We start from the raw sequence: 21,854 nt of genomic DNA on the forward strand, positions 1-21,854 counted from the left end.
TCAGTTCGACTCAGCATGTCAAACTGTGCATATACAGTACATATCGTGGTGGCGACCTCAGGGACCCGGGTTCGAGGTCCCCGAGTACTTCAGTTCGACTCAGCATGTCAAATTGCATAGGAATCACCATAAAAATCAGCGGCGACCCAAAGGTCACGCGGCGACCCAAAGGTCATGGGTACTCCCCGTCGCATCGAACCCTCAATGTGTCTTGAATTAGAAACGCGGGCTCGCTTCGCTCGCCCGCTTGATGAATCGGCGATTTCGGAACCGATATAAAAAGAAATGCGACATGCTTGCTGGCTCATTATCGAATATCGCGGTTTCCTGTTCTGTTTGTACAAAACAACAGAAATTCTTATCATTATGCTGAGTTCTCCGTCTCTGCTGCTATTCCGCGCAGCGTGGATCATCTTCATCACGGTAAGATTAGCAATTTCACTTATGGTTGCGCCCTACAGCGTACAAACGGCTCAGTTATACATTTAACCGCATGCACTCACGTTGACCCTCTTTTTGACATATTCTGTTTTGACTGCTGGCAGATCGCAGATGCCTGTCGACTGCCGGGCGAGGGATGCTCGGACAACATTACGTGTTGCGAAGATCTGCATTGTGAGAAAGAGGATGAAACGTTTGGATTTTGCAAAGTAGTCATTCCCCCGTACGGGCGCACCGCCAAACCCACAACCAAGCGTCCACAAAATGCCCCCACGAGCAAGCAGCAGCCGCACGTCGCCAGCCACGGCGCTGCCTGCGCGGGCGATAGCTGCAGTGCCAGCAACTTATGACAGAACCGCTCGGAAGGTGAGTGTGGACGTTGGTTATTGCTACCGCTAGTTAGAGATTTAGCTTTGTATTGCTAAGACCACTCAAAAAATTCCTAAGAGATACTCTCCGTGTGCAACGAAATACTTCTTAATCACACAGGAGGTATGGATTTCGCCTTCGATTTCTCGCCCAGCATCGTCAGTAAATATCTCACCTGGGGACTTCAACCTGGCGCCTCCCTCCCTTTCAACAGCTGGCCGGGGACAGGCTTCGCGGGCCCCTCGAACAACCAGCCACGATGCCAGACATTCCCCACTTTTTCCCCGCCGTGTCCTCCTGGTCAGGGCCCGGTATGCACCAATAGACCCACCGTTCGCCATCAACAACCCAACATCTGGCCAGGAGACGTAGGAAGCTCCATTCCATACGTCATCCACGAATGGCAACAGGGACCTCAGAACGCCCGTTTCATTCGAGCTGCCAACGAGGCAGTCCAGCGGATTAACGATGTGATGTCTGGATGCCGAACACTGGTGGAAGTACCCACTGGCAGTCAAGCGGATGTTCTGGACATCACACTCTACACCGACTGGTGCCGAGCCGTTTCGTGTTCAGCAGGTGCAGGGTGAGTTGCGTGTTGCAGTAACTTGTTCTTGTGCGCAAACTTTGATTGGTTGTGATGTTGCAGGGCGCCCTGCTCCGAAACACTCGGCTATTCCAACGTGAGCAATTCAATCCACATAAATACCGCACCCTTCGATCGAACCCGTGCGGGGGATGCGGTGATCGTGGCGGCCTTTTTGCACGAGCTTTTACATGCGATATTTGACTTCCGTCATGAGCACCTACGAAGAGATAGCATTGACCACATTGTGCCGGTGCCGGAAAATGGTCTGTGTGGTAAGTATCGACTGTAAAAGCAAGTAAAAGAAAGTACATAAATGTCTATTAATTAAAAAGCAACACTGACAGCTACAAGGATGAAAACAGACTTTCAAGTTTTTATTCTAACCAGAAACTGTCCTTTTGGGAACGCTCTACTTTGCATTAATTGTGTATAACATCTTCCAAGTAAATTTTTTTCCACGTCAGCGTTAAATTGCATACATTTTCGACGAGAGAATCGATAACGCAACGTGACGCCAACTTTACTGATGATGCTTTCTTCCTAATTTCTCGGTAGGTGGAGGTCCAGTACAGAGTTACCACAACAACAGAAACAACGACGCGGACGGATTTATATTCGAAGAAGATTATAAGTTTCCCTATGACATTCGCTCCGTGATGCATGCCGGAGTGTATGACTATGCAGACATCAATCCTTTCACGTGTGCGCTCAAGCCAACGGTGATGTTGAAAGGTTGGGTGGAGTCCAGCGAGATTGGTCCGTCCCCCTATCATCCTGAACTGAGTGAACTGGATAAAAAGAAGATGCGCCTGCGATACCGTTGTCCCGAGAGAAAGCTGCCCGCATCGACAGGCAATAAGCGCGTATGAATTCGAGCCAGCTCCGCCTCCTTCCCAGTGTCGCCGCCTCGTCGGCTGCACCAACCCGAACAAAGTAGATGTACCGCCGTAGGTTTATAGCCGCGCAATGCTTTGTTGCCTTTCAGTTATCCACTAAACTGCTATTTTCACCATCTGGCAAAATTTTTATACTTTTTTTTTATGCTACTACTGTATAACGTTATAAATGCTTGTTCTAGAAACATTATTACCGGCGTGCAGGTGTATGCGCACGTGCATGCATGAGTAACACACCCGCTTTAATGCTTAATGCTAGCTTCAGAATGCTGCCTACGACATTACAATATACAACCTACCTGTCCGATCGTATCACTAGTTTTACGGCATCACAAAGCAGTACACAACGTTAAAGTCACGATGATCCTTTACGCAATGTAGTTTTTACATGAACTTCTCATTTTTGACCACTATTGGGCGGAAACATGTGAAGGGCCGAACAGGAGCCAAGAGGAACTGAAAAGATTTTGTCACAATCTGAATAGCGCGTATTGAGTTAAGGGAAGTGGACGTTACTTGCTACCAAATACGTGTACAAGGACGAAAAAATTTTAAAAAAATTCGCGCACTTCCAAACACTTCTTTGCTTTCTTTATGACATTCCATAGCCAGATCATTTGTATACACAGGCGTAAAAACCGGTTTGTGCGCGCAACATCTTTTTCGAGAATTATGGACTGTAAGAAAATTCCAACAAACTCGAAATGCATTCCGTTGTTCAAAAGCCTCGTTATCAACCGATCTTGCTAAAATTTTGCACGGAAACGCATATACAGATAGGCATGACGATCGCTTTTACACCGAACCACAATTCTAACATTTTTTTCAAATTTTTTGAAATGAATTTTGAAATTTATTTGAAAATTTGAAAAAAGTGCTAGAATCGTAGCTCGGTTTACCGTACAATCGACCTTCCTGGATATGTGCACTTACATGCAAAATTTAAAGAAGATCTCTCGAACGCTGGGCGCACAAACGATTTTCACGCTTATGTATGCAAAATTATAAATCATCTGGTTACAGATTGTCATAAAAACAAGGCAAAAAGGTGTTTGTGAGTCCGCGAAATTGGATGCACACGAATCTGGTATCATGTACCTACTACCGGGCCACTGCCCTTAACATAGTCCGCTGAACGGACAACAGGCGAATGTACTGCATCACAAACTGAAAACGGCTGACAACCTGAACTGCACACTTCTCGCATTGGTAAAGTTTTCTGGAGAATACGAAGAGTCAGACATCTTTCTCTATTGGCTGGTATACGGCCAGTGCAGCGCACCATGGTGCATAAGCTATGATTCATAGAGATAAGAACGGGTACTCAGTATGCTAAAAAACGGAGCTCTGCAGCGCGGTATCTCGAATACGTGCGGTATAGTTGTTTTGACCATTCAGAGCATAGAGAAGCTCCGGATCGTGATGACACACGTTACCAGTCGTTTCTACTGCGCATAATGCACAAAAAACCTACATAGGCGTTGGAAGGTACCCGAATGTCTGAATCTGAGCAATACATTGCTCAAGAATGCAACTGCTTTCTTCACCCACCCTTCTATTGCACGGTTACTGAAGCAGCGACAGCTGAACTATGTAATGTCTATGGATTTAACACCAGAAGTAACTTCAAGTAAGTATGGTAACTATTGTAACGAGTAGTGGTGTGCCCTACTAGATTGCCATGTGTGATTGACTGTTTCAGTAGTTCATATTCATTCATGCGTTCAGCTCGACGTGGCGCGGTCCATGCATGCATGCGGCTTTGCCGCTGTGAGTTCTAATAAATTCTCTGGTTTTTCTACTACAACCTTGGGCTTGCTCTGATTCTGGAATTCAGGATCTTTGTTCCCGGGCGGCTCTGGGCAGTTTCCCCATTATTTTAGCGTCATATTACGAGTAATGACTGTCTGTGACAGCTTCTTGTGCCGACCGTAGTCACCGTAGTGACCGTACATAAATGATCTGCCCGAGCTAACTCAGACATTCTATGGCTTTTTTCCATAATTTGGTAGAGCGATAACTTACGAAAAGCGTAAATCTTGCAACGTGGTCAACTGCGACGTCAACTGCGAAAGTTGTGTAGAAAAAAAAGCACTGACGATGGGGTTACAGGACTTACTAAACAAACGGGTTAATATAGTGCGCAACTCCGTCTTCTGTGTAGTACGGTGTTCGATATCAAAGCTCAGTAGTAGGTAAATATGAAAAAATGCAGCCCGTAGCACTTGTCTCCTAATTCATTTTATTATATTACTGTACGATCCAATCCAATCCTCGTATAATCCAAGAGCTCAGGCTCAGTTTACTGATATATGTCGTATATATAGATGTCATATATTTATGCACAAAATAATACAGGAGCAGCTCAGAGTTACAGGTTCTAGTAACCAGGTGGTTTTTGCACTAAATTCAAACATAAATATTATTACACACCACAACTCGTAACCTGTGCACTTAGCAACATCATATACTCTATTAGGGCTATTGGAAAGATATCTTGGTTGATTTTGTACTGTTTCTGGATTTGTTTTGATGAGCGAATAATTTTTCGGCACGTCGGCCGTTGTCGGCCTTGATATTTTTGAGGCGGGTCCGCGTCAGACTGTCCACTTCAGAAAAGTAGTCTCGTCCGTCTTTCTGGTCGGACAAGGGAGGGAATCTTGACCAGAAATCCGGGGACTCGGACCGAATGGTGTAATTGCCACACGTCAACCAGTCCGACGCGTGGAAGTAGGCGCAGCTCCAGCACAACTTGTTGCGCGGTGCCTTCTGAAAGAAGCTCCACAGATTGTCCAAGGCGGAACACCCGCACTCCACGTCGCTGGCGCAGAAGCGGTTGACACCCAATCGCAGAAAAGGTCGCACTTCCGCAGTGGACACACTGGCCAGCAGAATGTCGTCGATGCGCGTCAGATTGTTTCCAGACAGATCCACCCATTCCACGGCGGGCATCGTGAAATACTCACTGACGTAGATATCTGTGATTTCATTTATCCTTAAGAAGACTTCCTGAAAACCAACAGATATCACAGTTACTAGGAATGGATACGGATGCATAACTTTCATGTTCTAAGCGGTTCACCATGATGTGGTGGAAGTGGTTCTGAACTTCTGACCAGTTTACCATGAGCGCAGCACGAAAGCGTTGCTCTATCCTTTTAACATGAGCGCAGCATGAAACCTGTGGCTTTAATGTACTATTAATGTACCGTACGTTAATGGCCTATTAATGTTCCGTATTAAAAGGATAGAAGTATTTCGATACTTCTGTCCTTTTGATACGGTACATTAATAAAAGCAAATAACACTACGTTAAAAATTTTTTTACCGTCAGGCTTGTCGCCACCGGTTTGAACACCGACCAATCAAATTTGGCTAAGGAGTTTCCTTCACTATGGAATTGGCTCAAGGTGGGCGTGACCGCACCCTCCTTCCCTAGCGTTAAAGACTCAAACGCGTCGAGAGTAATGAGCGACATCCGGTTGCGCTGCAGTTCCAGCTTGTCCAGATGCGCAAAGCCTTCAAAGGTCGCCCGGGTCACCGTGGGCAGATGGATGTCCACCAGCCGGAGACCTCGCAGTATCCCTTTGATATTAACCAGAAACTGGCCAACGGGAAAGGGCCCATCATCCGGCGCCACCCAGATATTGAAGAGCTCCACGTTGGTCAAACGGGGCCGAAAAGGTATCGGGACGAAGTCGCTCAGCAAACAGCTGGCGCCGCAGTGGCCACCCAGGTCCATCTCCCCTAGCCGCAACGCTGTTAAGTCGGTCCAAATGGTGCTGACATTGAAGGCTCGTTTGCTGCAGCCGCACTGCTCCCACTGCGGGCTGCACCTCGGCAGGACAAGTCGGCCCATGCTGCCGCACCCGAAACCGTTGTAGGTGTCGGAAGGGAAAGCTTGTGTTGTCGGAGTGGTTTCTGCAGCACAACTTGGCGATGAGTGAGCGGTAACCGATAGCAACACAACAAGGATCGGAAATACTAGACAATCCATTTCAATGGGAGTTGTCAGACGCAGATCTATCTACGAGGCATCCGACTGGGTCCAGTTATAACATTGGAACAAAAAATAAATCGCACTGAGCGGCGTTTTTATTTTGATGAAGTCTGTTTGCTTCTTCTGCACGCGTTTTGCGATGCGGATGCTGCCAACATGATTATGCTCATTCGCGGTACAAAAAGCGCCTGCAGTCTTAAAGTCAACGCAGTCAACGCACTGCTGTATGATAGAGTAAACTTTCCGCGGAAGCATTAGCCAAAGCGAGATAATGAACCGGCATCGCGCTTCCGTGTCGAAACACAAAATTTCTGCATCCGGTGACTGATTCGTAATTACCACGTCGCATTAAATTTCTCATTGGTGCAGAACGGATTCAGTTGATCACTACACGTACGGTCGTTCAAATGGCCAGCGATACTAAGTGAATGGGAGATGGTCGCTCAAAGTGGCCACCTTGGACTGCTTCTTCCACAAACCGATTTCCTTCCGGTTTTTTGCTTTGCACAATTCAGCATAGTGTACTCTATACGTGGGACTTGAAATTTTTAAAAACCCTTGAACCGTTTTCTTGCAATTGCGTCGTTAAAAAAAAACAGTGACGAAACACTTGAACCAAGATTTTTTTAAAAATTTCAAGTACCACGTATAGAGTACACTATGCTGAATTGTACAAAGCAAAAAACCGGAAGGAAATCGGTTTGTGGAGATGTAAAAAAAGGTGGCCGCTTTGAACGACCATCTCCCATTCACTTACTACAGCTGGCATTTGCACGAAAGTACGCAAATTTAGCGCGATAAGACCGTTGTACTCATTTACCGAGCTTTGATATTGAACACCGCAATAAATTAGGCTGAATTAAAACTTATACTGGTAGGAAACGTATTCTACAGTAAATTGCTACAATTACTGTATTAAACAGACATCTTATTATTCTTATATATATTGTAGCACGAAACTGTGACGGAAGTGCGGGAGGCTGCACTTAAGCATGCTCTTACAGATGTAAGCTGCGTCGCTTTTAGACCCCCGGGGCATGAGAAATTGTAACGTTTGTGTAAGCTTTACATTATTAAATTTTATAAATATTATTATTCAATAGATTTGCTCGATCCTTGTATATAATACGGTTAAAACAACGATGCCATCAACGACTTTTGTACATATTTATTACTTCAGCGAAAACCAAAATGTTAATATATACTTTTTACTAAAAACAAAATGCAGATTTACATGTATGCTGCCCTACCGGAATTTTTTCACACTGGTTACTCACTCAGGTCTAAATATATTAGAGAACACCGAATTCAGCGTACCTTGCAGCACATACAGAGTGCATAGTGGACTGTGAACATAACCACTTTTCGCACGCCATAGAGTGCATTATAAAAAAGACCGCCACCGTTCATGTGTTAACTATAACCGGAAAGCAATAAGCATACCGTCGCTCAGTACGACTTATTCCATACTTCCATGTCAAAAAAGCGATTTCTTTATTTAGAAACGGTTGAAATTCGGGAATATAATGCATGTTCACCTTAATGCCAATTGCGCCATTAACCACATTTGCAAATACATATCATGGCTAAAATTTAAAAATTGGAATATAAATCAGAATTTACCAAACACAACGAATCTACCGGCAATTTTGAATAGCCGTTAACTAACCGTTATGAATAACCGTTAATTATAATATCCATCAGGTCACCATTTAGCAATCTGCCCAAAAAAATCTCGGATCCCTGGATTAGGAATTGAACGACGACGCGAAACTATTACTGTGATAGCCATCACGGCTGTTGCCGGAACCACTGGATGCGGCCATCCCGCCAGCACGCACCCCGTGGCCGGTAGCACTCGCGGCGACCTGCACTCCACTTCCGGTGGCGTGAGGCCCCAGGGCAGACGCCGAATTATGCAGGGCGGCCGTGGTCCCTTTCAGGCAGAATCCCCAGCGTTTGTCCGCGTTGTTGCAGTGCAAACCGCTGCAGCACGACGTGGCGTGGTCGCAGCCTTCGCCTTCCAGCCGACATACGCCGTTCGCTGCGCTCTGCAACCAAAGGACATCAGTTATGATCAGCTAATTGCAGAGAGTACAGCGTATAGTGACCTTTGCGGGTGCCTTGCTATCGGCATGAGTCGCCGTATGCTTCGCCGTGGCCGCGCCTTTTTGCAGGCAGAATCCCGGGCGGTTGGCCTTGTCATCGTTGTTGCAATGGAGACCGCCGCAACACGAACTGCTGCGTTCACAGCCTTCGCCTTCCAACCGACAGGCCTCAATGAAAGCGCCCTTCCAGTCAAAAAAACCAGTTGAGATTTAATAAATGTTAAAAAAGTAATAGTTGACCTTTACTGACCGAGCAAGCGACAGCGACAATGAGCAGGGAGAATCGTTGCATGGTTAGTTTGAAGAGCAGGTAAAGCAGATGTAAAAGAAATTAAAGTTATTTTCGGCAGTGGATGATTACTGGAATTGAAGGACTGATGGAAATATAATGATAGCACGACTAGCTTATATTGGTCCGTCGTGTGGCCATGATGGTGCGGAAATCGCAGCGCCAGTTCATCCGAAACCTCTCCAACGAATATCCACGTCTGCTAAATTCGAAGGCTTTTCGAGGAGCCTGGCGTTACTTTGCCTGGAAACCTGCTCGTAGCAGCAGTCCTCGTGACATGATTTCGCGTGAAATGTTCTATCGCCACTCGGTACCGCCACCATGAGCACTTGTCAGTAGCGATGGGAAGCTTAGCGTAAGCGGAAATTGATGAAACACTTGACTGCTATAACAGATGCCGGTTGTTAATGTTAGCTAAAGACGATGACTGGACAATCTGCCTCGGTCGCACCGTCCAGGAGAGTGTTAGCAAAGACCAAATTAGAATTAGTTTGGCGTCTGCTAATTTTATCTAGTAATGCTTTTTATATAAGTACATGTCAACCTATTTTTCAAGAATAAAAAATATAATCCATTGTTGCAGCTTTGCATTCGGTATTTGTAGACCATTGGTTTTACGAAAAATTTTGTATTTAAACCGTGGTGTTAATCGCCGCATCTGCGTGACAGCGCTTGACTTACAGTGCAGTGTTTTAATGTTGTGACACGAAGAGCAAAACTAATATCTTCATCATACTGGCACAAACCTGCTGTGCAGAATTAAGTGTCTAATAGATGAAGACGACTTTCCAGTAAACTCTCCCGCTAATTTTCTCAAATATCAAGCATATTAATTCCTTATTTTTAGGAGGATCGTTGCAGCTGAGTTTCCTGTGTCTCGTTCATAGCTGCTACGTCTGCAATTGTGTTGCAATTATTGCAACGAATACGTGTGCTTGAAATCTGATAACACAACCATGTAAAAACTGTTTGAGAGTGCGCGAAAGCGAAAGGTTCCGTGCGTGTACATGAATCTGGCAGGATGCACCATTGTACCGGCACGTACACGTCCCTTAGAATTTTGATTTCAAACTGGCGGTACACATGTCTTAATTTTTCAAAGAACGTAAAGGTATATATACTGATTATGCAGCCTCAGCCGACAGCAGAAATAGGCGCCCTAACTACATATACCGAACATCTCATCTACAGTAAATTAGCCGATGCTGATGCTGTTCCCACTTTCCACCCGGCACTGCAACTACCGAAGGATAAAAAGGTATCCATTTTTTAGCGAGCAGTATGTCCGTTGCTTTGCAGTCTGCAAGACACATAACTACGCATATCATTGCATAAGTTGTTTAATGGAATTTGCAAACAGAACTGCGAAAACAAAACGTAAATGCTTAAAGCAGCAGTGACATTAACAAGTCTTGTTACATTACTTCGTCAAAAACCATAAATTCTTGAAGATGATGGACATCAAAAAAGGATGGCGTGGGTATAATATTTGATAATAATAACAAAGAACAGACTAACGTTTGTGCTGCCATATTATAAGCTGTTTCCAGTAATTGCGCAAGTTAAAAATATCCGTGTTTATGAAATATTATGCACACTTTGCAGAACATAGTGGAAATAATCTCTTTCCGCAATTCTGCAGACAATTAATCATCTGAAAAGAGCGTAGCGCTCATATCCTAATTCAATTGCTTCTTTTATTTAGCAGAAGCCGAAATTTTATTATAAAACACTTCCATGGTTAATCACAACGATCAGCCATATCTGCACAAACATAATAATCCAGGCTGAAACTTTAAAATGATTACAAAAAATAGAAATGACAATCAATCAACAGAGATTTTAGAACAGCAGCGTTATAAATAGGTAGCCGTTAATAACATCAATGAATTTCCATTCCGTAATCTGGCCCAAATAATTTGGCTAAGCAGGATGTATTAGTTAGGACTTCACTGGCTTCCCGTGGCTGCTACTCTTGCTGCTGGAACCACTGGATACGGCCTTTCCGCCAGCATGCGCCCCGGGTCCCATAGCACTGGAGACGACCCGTACTCCGCTCGCGCCTTCCTTCTGCAGGGCACTGGCGATGGGGGCGAAGTAGTTGTGGTTGGCCTGGTCAGTGGAGATATTGAACGTTACCTGCATGTAGGATGGCCCGCCGTTATTCGCGGGCAGCGGATGCTGATTCGCTGCAAACAAAGCACGTTTTTTTTTACATAAAACGACTTTCAGAACGGCCAACGCGATTAGTACAGTAACCTGGGTAAACAGACCGGGAAGAAACGGTACGTTAACTTGCTACAGTCAGGTACAGCGTTTGCGCACAATTACGCACAAATCGCTCATCAACGTTGTGAAGAAAAATCTTGAAAATTTACTATTGGCTTTTGCTACAAAAAAGAATTCTCCGTTCCGCGGCGTTACCGTTATGGGCAGCCGCTGGCGCCCGCTTGGTGGTGGCTTTCTGCGCCGGATGATGGGGGACGTTGGTCGCTTTGGCAGTGGTGTGGCTTTTCAGGCAAAATCCCATGCGGTTGCCCTTGTCGCCGTTGTTGCAGTGTAGGCCGCTGCAGCACGAGCGGCTGTTCGCACAGCCTTCGCCCTCCAACCGACAGACGCCGCTCGTTGCGCCCTGCAACCGAGCAAATCAGTTGAGTCAAACTGGGCTTTAAACGTATTAAATTGGAGAAATCAGACTGAGATTTGAGATTGAAAAAACCATAAACGACCTTTGTGGTTGCCTTGGCACTGGAATGGGTCGGCAAATGAGTCGCCTTGGCCGCGCCTCCCTTCAGACAGAATCCCATGCGGTTGCCCTTGTCATCGTTGTTGCAATGGAGACCGCCGCAGCAAGCACTACTGCGTTCGCAGCCTTCGCCTTCCAAACGACATGCGTCGATCAAGGCGCTCTAAGGTCAAAAACGTACCTTACGGTTAAAAAAAGTTCAAAAACCTGACAGTTGACCTTTACTTACCGAGCAAGCGACAGCGATAAGGAACAGGGATAATCGTTGCATGGTTAGTCTGAAGAGCAGGTAAAGCAGATGAAAATAAAATTAAAGTTATTTTCGGCAGTGAATGCTGAAATAAAATCGACGTTACTTTCGTTAGCGAATGATTTATTGAAATTGAAGGAATGATGGAAATACAAGCATAGCGCCACGTGCTTATATGAGTCTCAATTCCGTCGTATGGCCATGACTGTGCGCATATAACAGTGGCAGTTTATACGAAACCGCGCCGACGAAAACGCGCGTCAGCTGAATTGGAATGAATTTCGGGGAGGAGAACTTCGATTTGTCTGGAAATTTGCTCGCCGCAGTAGCTCTTGTGACACCATTTCCTGTGAAATGTTCGGTGACAGCTCAGTACCGCCACCATGAGCACTTGTCGTTAGCGATGGGAAAACTAGCCTAAGCGGGAATTGATCAAAGTGCCTGCATGTTTCTGCCGGTTTTTGGTTGAAAATAATAGCTGGAAACGATGACACCATTATCATTCTGCTTTGCTTGCACTATACAGACGGACGTTAACTAAAAGTTTTTTGCTTAAACAAATCAGTTCGGCGTCTGTCCATTAAATACTGTAATACGAGTACAGAAAAGTATTTTTATGTAGCATAATTCGACTGTCTTTTATAGACAAATACCATCTAGTCTTGCTCGTTTTGACCTTGAATTTCGAGATAACAAAATTTTGTGTTTTCCAAGTCGTTGTGACAATGTTCCCATGGTATACCGTATTGTATGATTAAAACTAGTAAATCTTTTTTAGGTGAACACGATTTTTCAGTAATCTTTCTTAGGGGAACACGATTTTTCAGTAACCTTTCCTGATAAATTTTTTAATAATTATTATTACACCAATTTATTTTGGCTTCGTCTGGATGGGGCTTGCTAAAGGAATAGAAAGATCTAAATAATGCCCCACTGAAACTGAGCATGTGTTTGAGTTTTGGTAGAATACTACGGCGTATCGATTTCCGTTTTTCACGTTTTTCACCGATTTCACCGTTTTTCACCGATTTCCTTGTTGTGGCTTCCAGTGTCTTAGTAACGACGACGGGAGAGGATCAGAACAAGGAGCCGCCCATCGCAACGCCCTATTCGGGTTCTGGATCTACATGGGAATCGGAGTTCGAAGAGCATGAGCAGGTCAATGTTTGCCAGTCGCTTGCCGGTGTAGTTTCTTGGTATTACGTGTTATATGGACGCGGTCTAAGTCAGCCGTGAACGCTGCAGCGCTACGCATTATGCCGACATGACAGAATACCATGGACATCCGCCGATCCCTGTTGAGTGTTTCCCCCTGGGAGTCTACTGAATCCGATGGACCAATGGAAGGTTGCGTGCTGCCATGATCTGTGCAGTGCACACGACCAAGAACAAGGCGGCCTGTTACGATATTGCGCATTCTCAGAGACATCGCAAGGCCGGAGTTTCTGTGCTGGATGTCGGCAACGAAATATTCGTGCCATCATGAATACCAGCAAAAGGAAGCGATCCGTCCACGTCTTCCACGGAAGGTCTGTGAAAGAGCTTCCGAATTTCTTTTTTCACGATGTTTTAACAAACTTTCTCGTAGTAAAGGCATTACCTACGCGACTGTGACCACGTTATTCAGCCAGTAATGTCTGTTAAGCTAATCAGTGTGCTGTTTTTCCTCGGACCGAGGCGTTAAAATACCGCTTGCCGCTGTCACGATCAAACTTTATTTTTAAGCAGCAATCGGCCTTTAATGCGGCCACATTAACCGAAGTTAGCGATGTGGGTCAAAACTCAATTAAAGCGATCTACCGTTTCTGGATTATGAAAATCGTAATCACAACTGATTTCGTGACCATGCGTTCCTTTCCAACCTAAACAGTCTTTTGCTGATTCGAAGCGCTGAATGGGTAATTCGCATTGTTTTAAATATCAACGGTCCGTGTATTTATTGTGTTACACAGAATGCGAAGCAGTTTAATGCGCAAAAATGATAGTCTTGCCACCGATCGCTTCCCTTTACTAACCACGAAAACTGACGTCGGCAAAATTGTTCCCAGGAAAAAATTAAACGACTGTCTGTTCAAAAACACAACGAGCGTGTGTGTAGCCACTAAAGCGTGGGGACATTAACTGTTTCGTTTGTTATCCATGTGTTTTCTGAGGGTAGTAACGCCGGCCGAAGCTTCTCGCAGCCGTTAGCAACACGCGTGAATATTTTGGGCCGTACGAGTGCGAAAACAGCAGCAAACAGCTCCTGTCGGAACCGCGGACACTTGAGGCAAGCGTTTTCCGGCGATCCAGGGAAGCCACTGCTTGAAATCAGACTTAACTCATTGAATACGCGCCTATAAAGCACACAACGGCAGCTGTTGCAGCGTTTGCACTCGTATAAAAATGACGCGCTGTATAATAATTATTTTGCTCACTGTATGTGTTTTCAAGCTAGTGTTAACTACAGTAAATTCACCTAAGCTATCGCTCAGAGTTTGTGCTTTTACATATGGACGTTTGACCTGTTCCCTATCTGCCACGGCCTGTTTATTATTGTGGTAAGATTTCTTAAGCAATTTACCCCTTGAACTATACATACACGGGTACTGCTAAAATTCAAACCAACAAAGTCGTATGTATTTGCAAGTGATTTCCGGCAGCTATGCCCGACATAATAAGGCACAGCAAGCCGCATCCCTGTGGTAGCGGATTATGGTATGCAATGGGCGCAAGATCTGTAAGGTGCTTCCTTACTCTGCCAGAACCCGTCTGGCTTGCGTAAGAGAGGACGCTTTTTGGCAGGGATGGGAAGAACTACCAACCTGTGATGAAGCCAACTTCGATGCCGTCCATTAACAACCAGCGGTCCTCAGTAGCAGTTTACGTGCGAACGACTGTTCTTTCTACGGTTCAGGCTCGAAACAGGGTTTGGTTTTGTAAACTTTAAAATAGGACTTTGCTATGGATAATACTCAACCTGGACTTGGAATTAATCTTGGTTGTGCTACATTGGTTATCGGCCGATGGCCGTTACTATGTCTAATACCGCCGGCCAGATTCAGTATGAATATTCAGGGCTGGGCTTTTGTACGAACTGTTGCATGCTGGTTGAACCTAAGCCTCGCAGTTATGGCAAACATAGCATGCAATGCTTCTGGCGGCCTTCCAGATTCCGCCAGAAGCCGGATATCGGGATGCGAGGACGCCGACCACACGTCTCGATATTTGGCATGCGGCGGAATCTGGCGTTGGGCAGCCCTCGATAACCGTGGACGAAGAAAAGTACGTATGCATACCGGGTACTGTTTTAATTATGCATTTCACCTTGCAGTTGAATTGCCAGTAGCTCCGCCGCAATAAAATCGAAAGATGTTTCCCTGTTATGGCGGATTACGGTGTGATAACGGGATTACGGTGGCTCTGTGCGTTTACACAATCCGTCTGACAGATGGATTCTGTCACTGCAGAGGAGCATCTGACCAGCGGCTGTCGACGCCAACTTGGAACCCAGTGACAGTCTTCACTAATAAACATCACCTCATGTGGTCTCTTGTCAACGTCCGAGTACGCAGCACAAAAGGATGGATTTCAAATGTGAGTTGTATTGTGATGCGTGACGTAATGCTTGTGTCTCGCCTATGGTACGGCTTTGGCCCGCAGCAGTTGCTGTTTCTCTTTGGTATTATGAATTAATTAGCCGTTAATCGATGAGAACCTCGATTGTGCGTAGCGTACATAAGGAGTAGCTACTTGGAAAAGGGCAACGCGCTTTCGGACGACGTCACCTAAACTGTTGACGAGTTATCAAGTCAATTGTATTCGGCATCACTGTTCGCGCCGAAACCGATCCAGCTGAGATGGTTGCTGCGCAGCATGCTGCCAGCGCGGATGCACTGTACAGTGTACACATACGGGCACTGTTGCTGTTGCCTGGTGGCACCATGTCATGCCGGAAATCATATACGTTTCCTGAACGCCCAATCATTTGCGTACCATCCGCATTCTGCGCGCAATGGGCATCTAAAGTGTTTTGCCATCCATACTGCTGCTTCTTACACCAGCTTTTCCATTCGCAACATGCACTATGGAAGCACATGCTTCCACTGTGAATTCATATCGGTTAATTACGTTACCCCCCTTAAAGTAGTTGGAGAGGAGTGGTTCTTCACAATACTTGTGGCGAAAGCTGTCGTGCTTGGAAGCGACCATGTCCATACACGCCGAATAACCTGGGTAGAACAAAACACCAGCCAGCTGCTCGTATCGGAGCCGTAGTCACTTGAAGTGATTTGCTGGTAATCCAGGGTAACAAGTGCCTGCCCTGTCAGATACGGAATGCAGAACCTCATGAAGAACTGGAAATTTCTCCATGAAATCCTGCATACCGTTTTTGACATGCATCAGGAGCATCTGGAAGAGCCGAAAAGGATAGCGATAACTAATTTACGCCCCGGATGTTAAACGTGCTAACCGGTAAGTGGATGTTGAAAAGCAAGTTATGTGCAAAACATTTTACAATGCAGTGTTTATTAGTATGCCGTTAATTGTTGTAAATTTCGAATGTGGAGGAAGTGCTTTGGACAGCAACATTAGGAGCTGACTTGTCTAAACGTTCGGTGTTGCGTGTTGGGATGATAAATTTTCAACCAGTTTGTGTTTTGGCCAATACCTCGCTTCGACAACACACTCAATAATTTCTACTGCTTGCGCGTTAACTTTATTGTAGCTGACTGTGTTTTATTTAACTGAACCAATCCTCCGCTGTTTGCGATGGACAAGGCGGAATTAAAGAGTTAGCCTGTTCTAAAATTTAAACATAGTCGGCGGAAGACCATAATTCAGTCTGACACTGGTAAGCTGAAGCCATGCTCGTCGCTGTGTTGCTGCACGAACTGTTACAATCGTCATGTCGGTTTGACCAAAGACATGGGCATAGCAGCTTAGTGGATTATGTGTTCATGCCTCATGATCAGGTCAAACACTGCAATATGTACCTCGGTACTGGCAAGCGGATTCCATAGCAATCGATGACTGTGGAGAAGATCAGCGCGTATGCATACCGATTTATTTCTTTAACTATGCATTTGACTTTTGCGACGGACTTTCCAGCAGGTTGCAGTTGACTTTCCAAACATTACGAAACGTGTAGAATCTCTGTTATGGCGGATTACGGTGTCACAATGGGCGAAGGGGAAGGTGGTTCCGTGCGTTTACAAAATCCGTCTGGCAGACGGATTCTGTCAATGAACGGGAGCACCTGACCAGTTTATGCCGACTTGGAAGCCTTGCACTAGAAAACAGCATTTCATCTGGCCTTTGTTGACGCCTGAGTACGCAGTATAATATGCAGGACTTTCAAGGTGAGCCGTGATAACCTAATGCCTGTATCTCACCTATAGTACGGCTTTGGACCGCCCGAGTTGCTCTTCCTCTTGGGTATATATTAACGCGCTATGCGTAGTTTGCGCGTATTACGTACGTACGTGTTATGACGTACGTGTTGTCTGTTCCGTTACGTACGATTTGCTGTTCTTATCTAACGCATCTGATCGCTAATTCCATCCATGATTCTGGTTTAGTGAATCAATCAGTCTGAAGTTTCTGACTTCAACTAAATCTGTGAGCTTGTTTCTAGCTAAAAGGTCGTGTGACTCTAGGTTAGAAGGAAGTTCATTTCATATCTCGTTCTGTTCTGTTCTGTTTGCTTGTTCGTTCGGTTTGGTGATTAAACATTTGGGAAGTTCCTGAGTGTTTCGGTTTCGGTACCTTTCGTTAGGCACAGCAATCCGCTCGTACCTAGCGGAAGTAGGCAGTAGTAGTTAAGCAGTAGTAGTAGGCAGTAGCACTTACGGAGTCCAGAGCATATTCCCACTCTACCGATTGAGTAGGTTTGGTCATCTAGTGCGGTTGTCGCGGTGCGACTTCCGCATAGCATGTCAATATTATGAAATATTTTGTCGTTAATCAATGCGAATAAGCGCTACTTGCTAATAACGCCATGATCACAGAGCGAACCCGCAGGCCATAACTCGCAGCTTGGTGGCCTTAATCAACCACGGCACGCAGTAACTTCTAACTGTATCGCAACTTCCCGATTCCGTCGAAGCCGGATTAGAGGATGTCAGATCGGTGTCGACTGTGGACGAGAGGCACATGTAAATATGGACGACTTCGTACACGTTAAATTTTTCGAGGCATGTTTTTAGCTTGTACCCACAGTATCCCCCCGTATCCCATGGTATCCTCTACGTATCCCTTATGTATCCTTACAATTTGTTTACCTCTGTTCGATGTATCCCTCCGCATCTCTGCAGTATCCTCTATGTATCCCACATGAACCCCGTTAAGAAACCCAAGAAACCTGAGAAAACCTAAGAACACTAAAAAAACATAATAACGGGATACATGGAGGATACGCAAAGGATACCGTGGGGATATGCTATTTAAAAGAAATGGCCACATTAACAATATTCGCAGTACGTGCAGAATACGCACTAAGCGAGGTGGCTAGTTTCCCACCGTATCCCACAGTATTCGTTACGTATCCTTCATGTATCCTGCTGGATGCAGGTTTAAGGGTCACCAGTAACTGTAGTATCCCAACGTATCTTAACGTATTCTTCCTGTATCCGTTGAGTATCCCGATATACTGCAGAGACACGGTGGGATACTGCAGTAACTAAAACAAAGTAGAAAATTTTGGGGATACATGAAGGATACGTAGAGGATACTGTGGAATGCGGTGGGATACTGTGGATACAACTAAAAACACATGCTGGAAAAAGTTTACATTATGGCTGCGTGCACGGGTAAACACGGGTGTTGGCTGCGTGCACGGGTGATATTTTGGATCCGCACGGGTGTTGGCTGCGTGCACGGAGTTTGGGAACGGGTGTTGGCTGCGGGCACGGGATTCCTGCTCGGGCGTTGGCTGCGTGCACGGGTAAATTATTTAAATTTTTTTAATTTAAATGTATATTTTAATTACTTTTTTACCTAATTACAACTTATGGAAACTTATTCACTTAACCCATAATTTTTCAACGAAAATACAGTCAAGTGTAATTACTAACCGTGCTATAGGTGTATTTATCAGCAACACTTGAGAGGTGACTTCTTAAGTTATTTATCAGGGAAATAATTATTCGATTTGTACCTGCAACATTGTGAATTTATTCCCCACGTTGTTACTATTATTATTAAGTAGTTTATTCAGGATCGATCAAGGTACTGTTACTATTTATTCAGGATCGACTACCACTTTTTTTAAATTTTTCGTGCAGGCTAGCTACTGGCATTGTTGTAAAGGTTCTGTAAATGTTAATAATTCATACTTCGGTTCTTCGGTAAAATTCTTCAACTAATACAACGGAAAAGTGATATCAAAACCGACTTGATAAATTTATGTTAATGGTTTTTCCCTTCCCAAATTAATTCGCATTTTTCCACTTAACGCTGTACAGAAAAGACGTCTGATCCTTGTACCGTTTGTGCGCAGAGTATACAAGGTTTACCTGTACCTACTTGGAAAAGGGCAAAGGCCCTTGGGGCAGCGAGATTTAAATTGCCAAAATCAATTGCATTTCAGGGTTAACCACCGCAACTACCTACAATCGGCGAATCGTTCTCGCAGTTAACTGATCTCGCATTGCGCGGCATGCAGACAGCGCGTGCATAGTGTACATACAGACACTCCAGCGTGCTGGCACCGTGTTATGCCGAAATCGTGCACGTTTCCTGTACGCCGAATCAGAGCACACCATCAGCATTCTGTGCGCAGTGCGTCTCAAGTGTTTTGCCATCTACATTGCCACGTCTCAATTCCCGTTATCGTTTTATTTCGGCAGCAACATGCGCTGCAGCACATGCCACACGGCTTCAGGGAAGCATACATTCCAGTGCGAATTTTTATCCTGTTTCAAGGCTCTTACGGTATCTGAAAAGGCTCGGTTACAGCAGCTATCGTTGTCAGTATTGCGACGAAACGTCTCTAAATTGACATCGATCTCTGCTGTAGTTTTGCCGCACTCAGCAACACGCCTGAATAACTTGGGCTGCTCAAGTGCGAAAACAGCCGCCCTCAGCTCGTGGCGGACGTTATTCATTTGCAGGCATTTGCCGGTAATCCATGGTAACAAGTGTTTCAGACTAAAAAATCTTATTGGAATGTAGCGGCAGCTTTAATACCATTAGAAAGGAAAGTGCGACTTGCTTGCAGGCTCGTTATCTTTCTGGTTAAATATCCAGGTTCATTTATTACCCCACATTATGATAAGTGTTATTTGGCATGTCCGAAACGGAATGTAACAATTCATGGAGGAATGGAAATTCCTGCATGAAATGCTGCATACCGTTTTACATGCATTATGGGCCTCTGGAAGAGAATAGCGATTACTATTTCACGCCAATAAGTGACTGTGAGTCTGTGAGAAACAGTTTACGCGTAAGAGAATTTACGATTCATATTATTTTATTGATGTACCGGTTTGACGTGTCGGAAGTTTCGGTTAAGTACGAGATGTTCCTTGGACAGCAACAGTCGGAGCTGGCTTGTCTAAACTTCCACTGTACGGCACACAATTATTATTATCATAAGCGTTTCGGCTGATGCTTCACATCGAAAGCGCACACAGTATTTTCTCTGGCTCGGGCATTTATTATATGTAATACAGACTATATCTTTATTTCAGTAATATTTATCACGGATATAACCAGACACGGATAACCTCAGGTTCCGAATTTCTAACCTGAGATTTGGCCAACAAATGTGTTTGTAAGGGAGTGGTTGTACTGAGTTGCGGTGCTTAAATACGCTGCAGTATTCTTGTTTAAAAAGCTGTGTATTATTGTTTAAAGCTCCATCTGAAATACAGTGTCTGGAGAATCGTTATTCTTGTGGGTGTCTGCTGCCTCGAATTGGGATTTTTCCTGAATGTGTGCGGACATTGATTAAACTCGTAATGTCAGCATACGAAGAAGACGACGAATATTGTTGAAGTCGCTATCAAGAAAAGACATCATGATGATTGGTATTTTACCATAAACAACGCGAAATAAGCTCTCATACTAAGTACTTGATAATTCCATAACTGCGACGCAGCGTTAGCACTCGAATTTGAAAACTTGCGAAAACTGGTTTCAGAACTTACATGTTTCCGCATAAATCATAGCCTAGCGTTAGTGACAATAACTATCGTATCAACAAAATAAATGAAAATGAAGCAAAACTCGTAACCTGTGCTGCAACCTTGACCCTGTAAAGAACGATTACAAACATTCCTTTGGTGTTCCTTTTGCAGTATGAATTCAAAATTTCGATCGATGATACAAAATTTGCAAATCAGAATGATAATAACATGTAGCTCCCAAAAAAATAAAGTTTCGCAGCTGGCAACACTGTGTACATGTACCAACCTTTCTGTAATGTACTGTGGAGATACTGATGTACGTAGTACGTGTAGGCAATACTGAACGGTATAATCGCTACTAGTTGTATCTGTATCGCAGCTCGTTAGAATCGCAACTAAAACTCAGGAAAAGAGTAATCGTATCTAAGCGAATAGAAACAGGAACCGGAAGTTGCTAGGAAGAACCGAAACGAAGAACACGAGAAACAGAGAAAGTATCGCCTACGTACATTTCATGTAGAGAGTCTGTACGTACAATATTCGTACATCACAGTTTCAGACTATCAGTGGCTGATGCACTATTATAGCAGCCTGCATATGAATTGGAAGCTGTATATCTGTACCCTCTGAAACGCCGAGGCGCTGCTGTCGCTTTTCTCGTGACACTCTAGCCACGCTTTCCACTGTACGGCTGTACCTAATTAATTGCGCCTGCCGTGTTTGTAAGTAAGTAATGTGAGATTTAATATATTCACAGCAGCGCTACCGTGCAACAAGTAAATGTAAAAGTAAAAGTAAAGAGACTGCCAAGTATAGCAGTCATATAATAATACTGCTGCGCAGAGTACATAAGCAGGTGACCTGTAATCGCACAAAGTCAGTCATAATCGCGTGAATGCGTAACTGTACGTAGTACGTACTAGGAGGACACCACAGCACCGCACATGAATTTCTCATTGAGCAGAATGCATCTAACTACCGTAGCGTGGCGGCGTCATTTCACGCCGTAAAACATACACCCATTATGAGCGCCATATCATTAGCGCATTGTTTATA

The 21,854-nt window shown here is 44.7% G+C and overlaps 1 protein-coding gene across 1 annotated transcript; it reads right to left on the reverse strand.

Moving 5' to 3' along the window:
* Nucleotides 1–4,580: 4,580 nt before the first annotated feature.
* Nucleotides 4,581–6,404, reverse strand: LOC129597318 (uncharacterized). The gene is made up of 2 exons (XM_055494802.1): nt 5,624–6,404; nt 4,581–5,304 (listed from the first exon to the last, which is right to left on the reverse strand). The coding sequence occupies exons 1-2, from the start codon at nt 6,290–6,292 to the stop codon at nt 4,777–4,779; spliced, it is 1,197 nt and encodes a 398-aa protein (XP_055350777.1). The 5' UTR covers nt 6,293–6,404; the 3' UTR covers nt 4,581–4,776.
* Between the last annotated feature and the right edge of the window lie 15,450 nt (nt 6,405–21,854).

The sequence above is a fragment of the Paramacrobiotus metropolitanus genome, unplaced genomic scaffold, assembly GCF_019649055.1.
Source record: "Paramacrobiotus metropolitanus isolate TYO unplaced genomic scaffold, Prichtersi_v1.0 Parri_scaffold0000103, whole genome shotgun sequence".
In the NCBI taxonomy this organism is placed as follows: domain Eukaryota; kingdom Metazoa; phylum Tardigrada; class Eutardigrada; order Parachela; family Macrobiotidae; genus Paramacrobiotus; species Paramacrobiotus metropolitanus.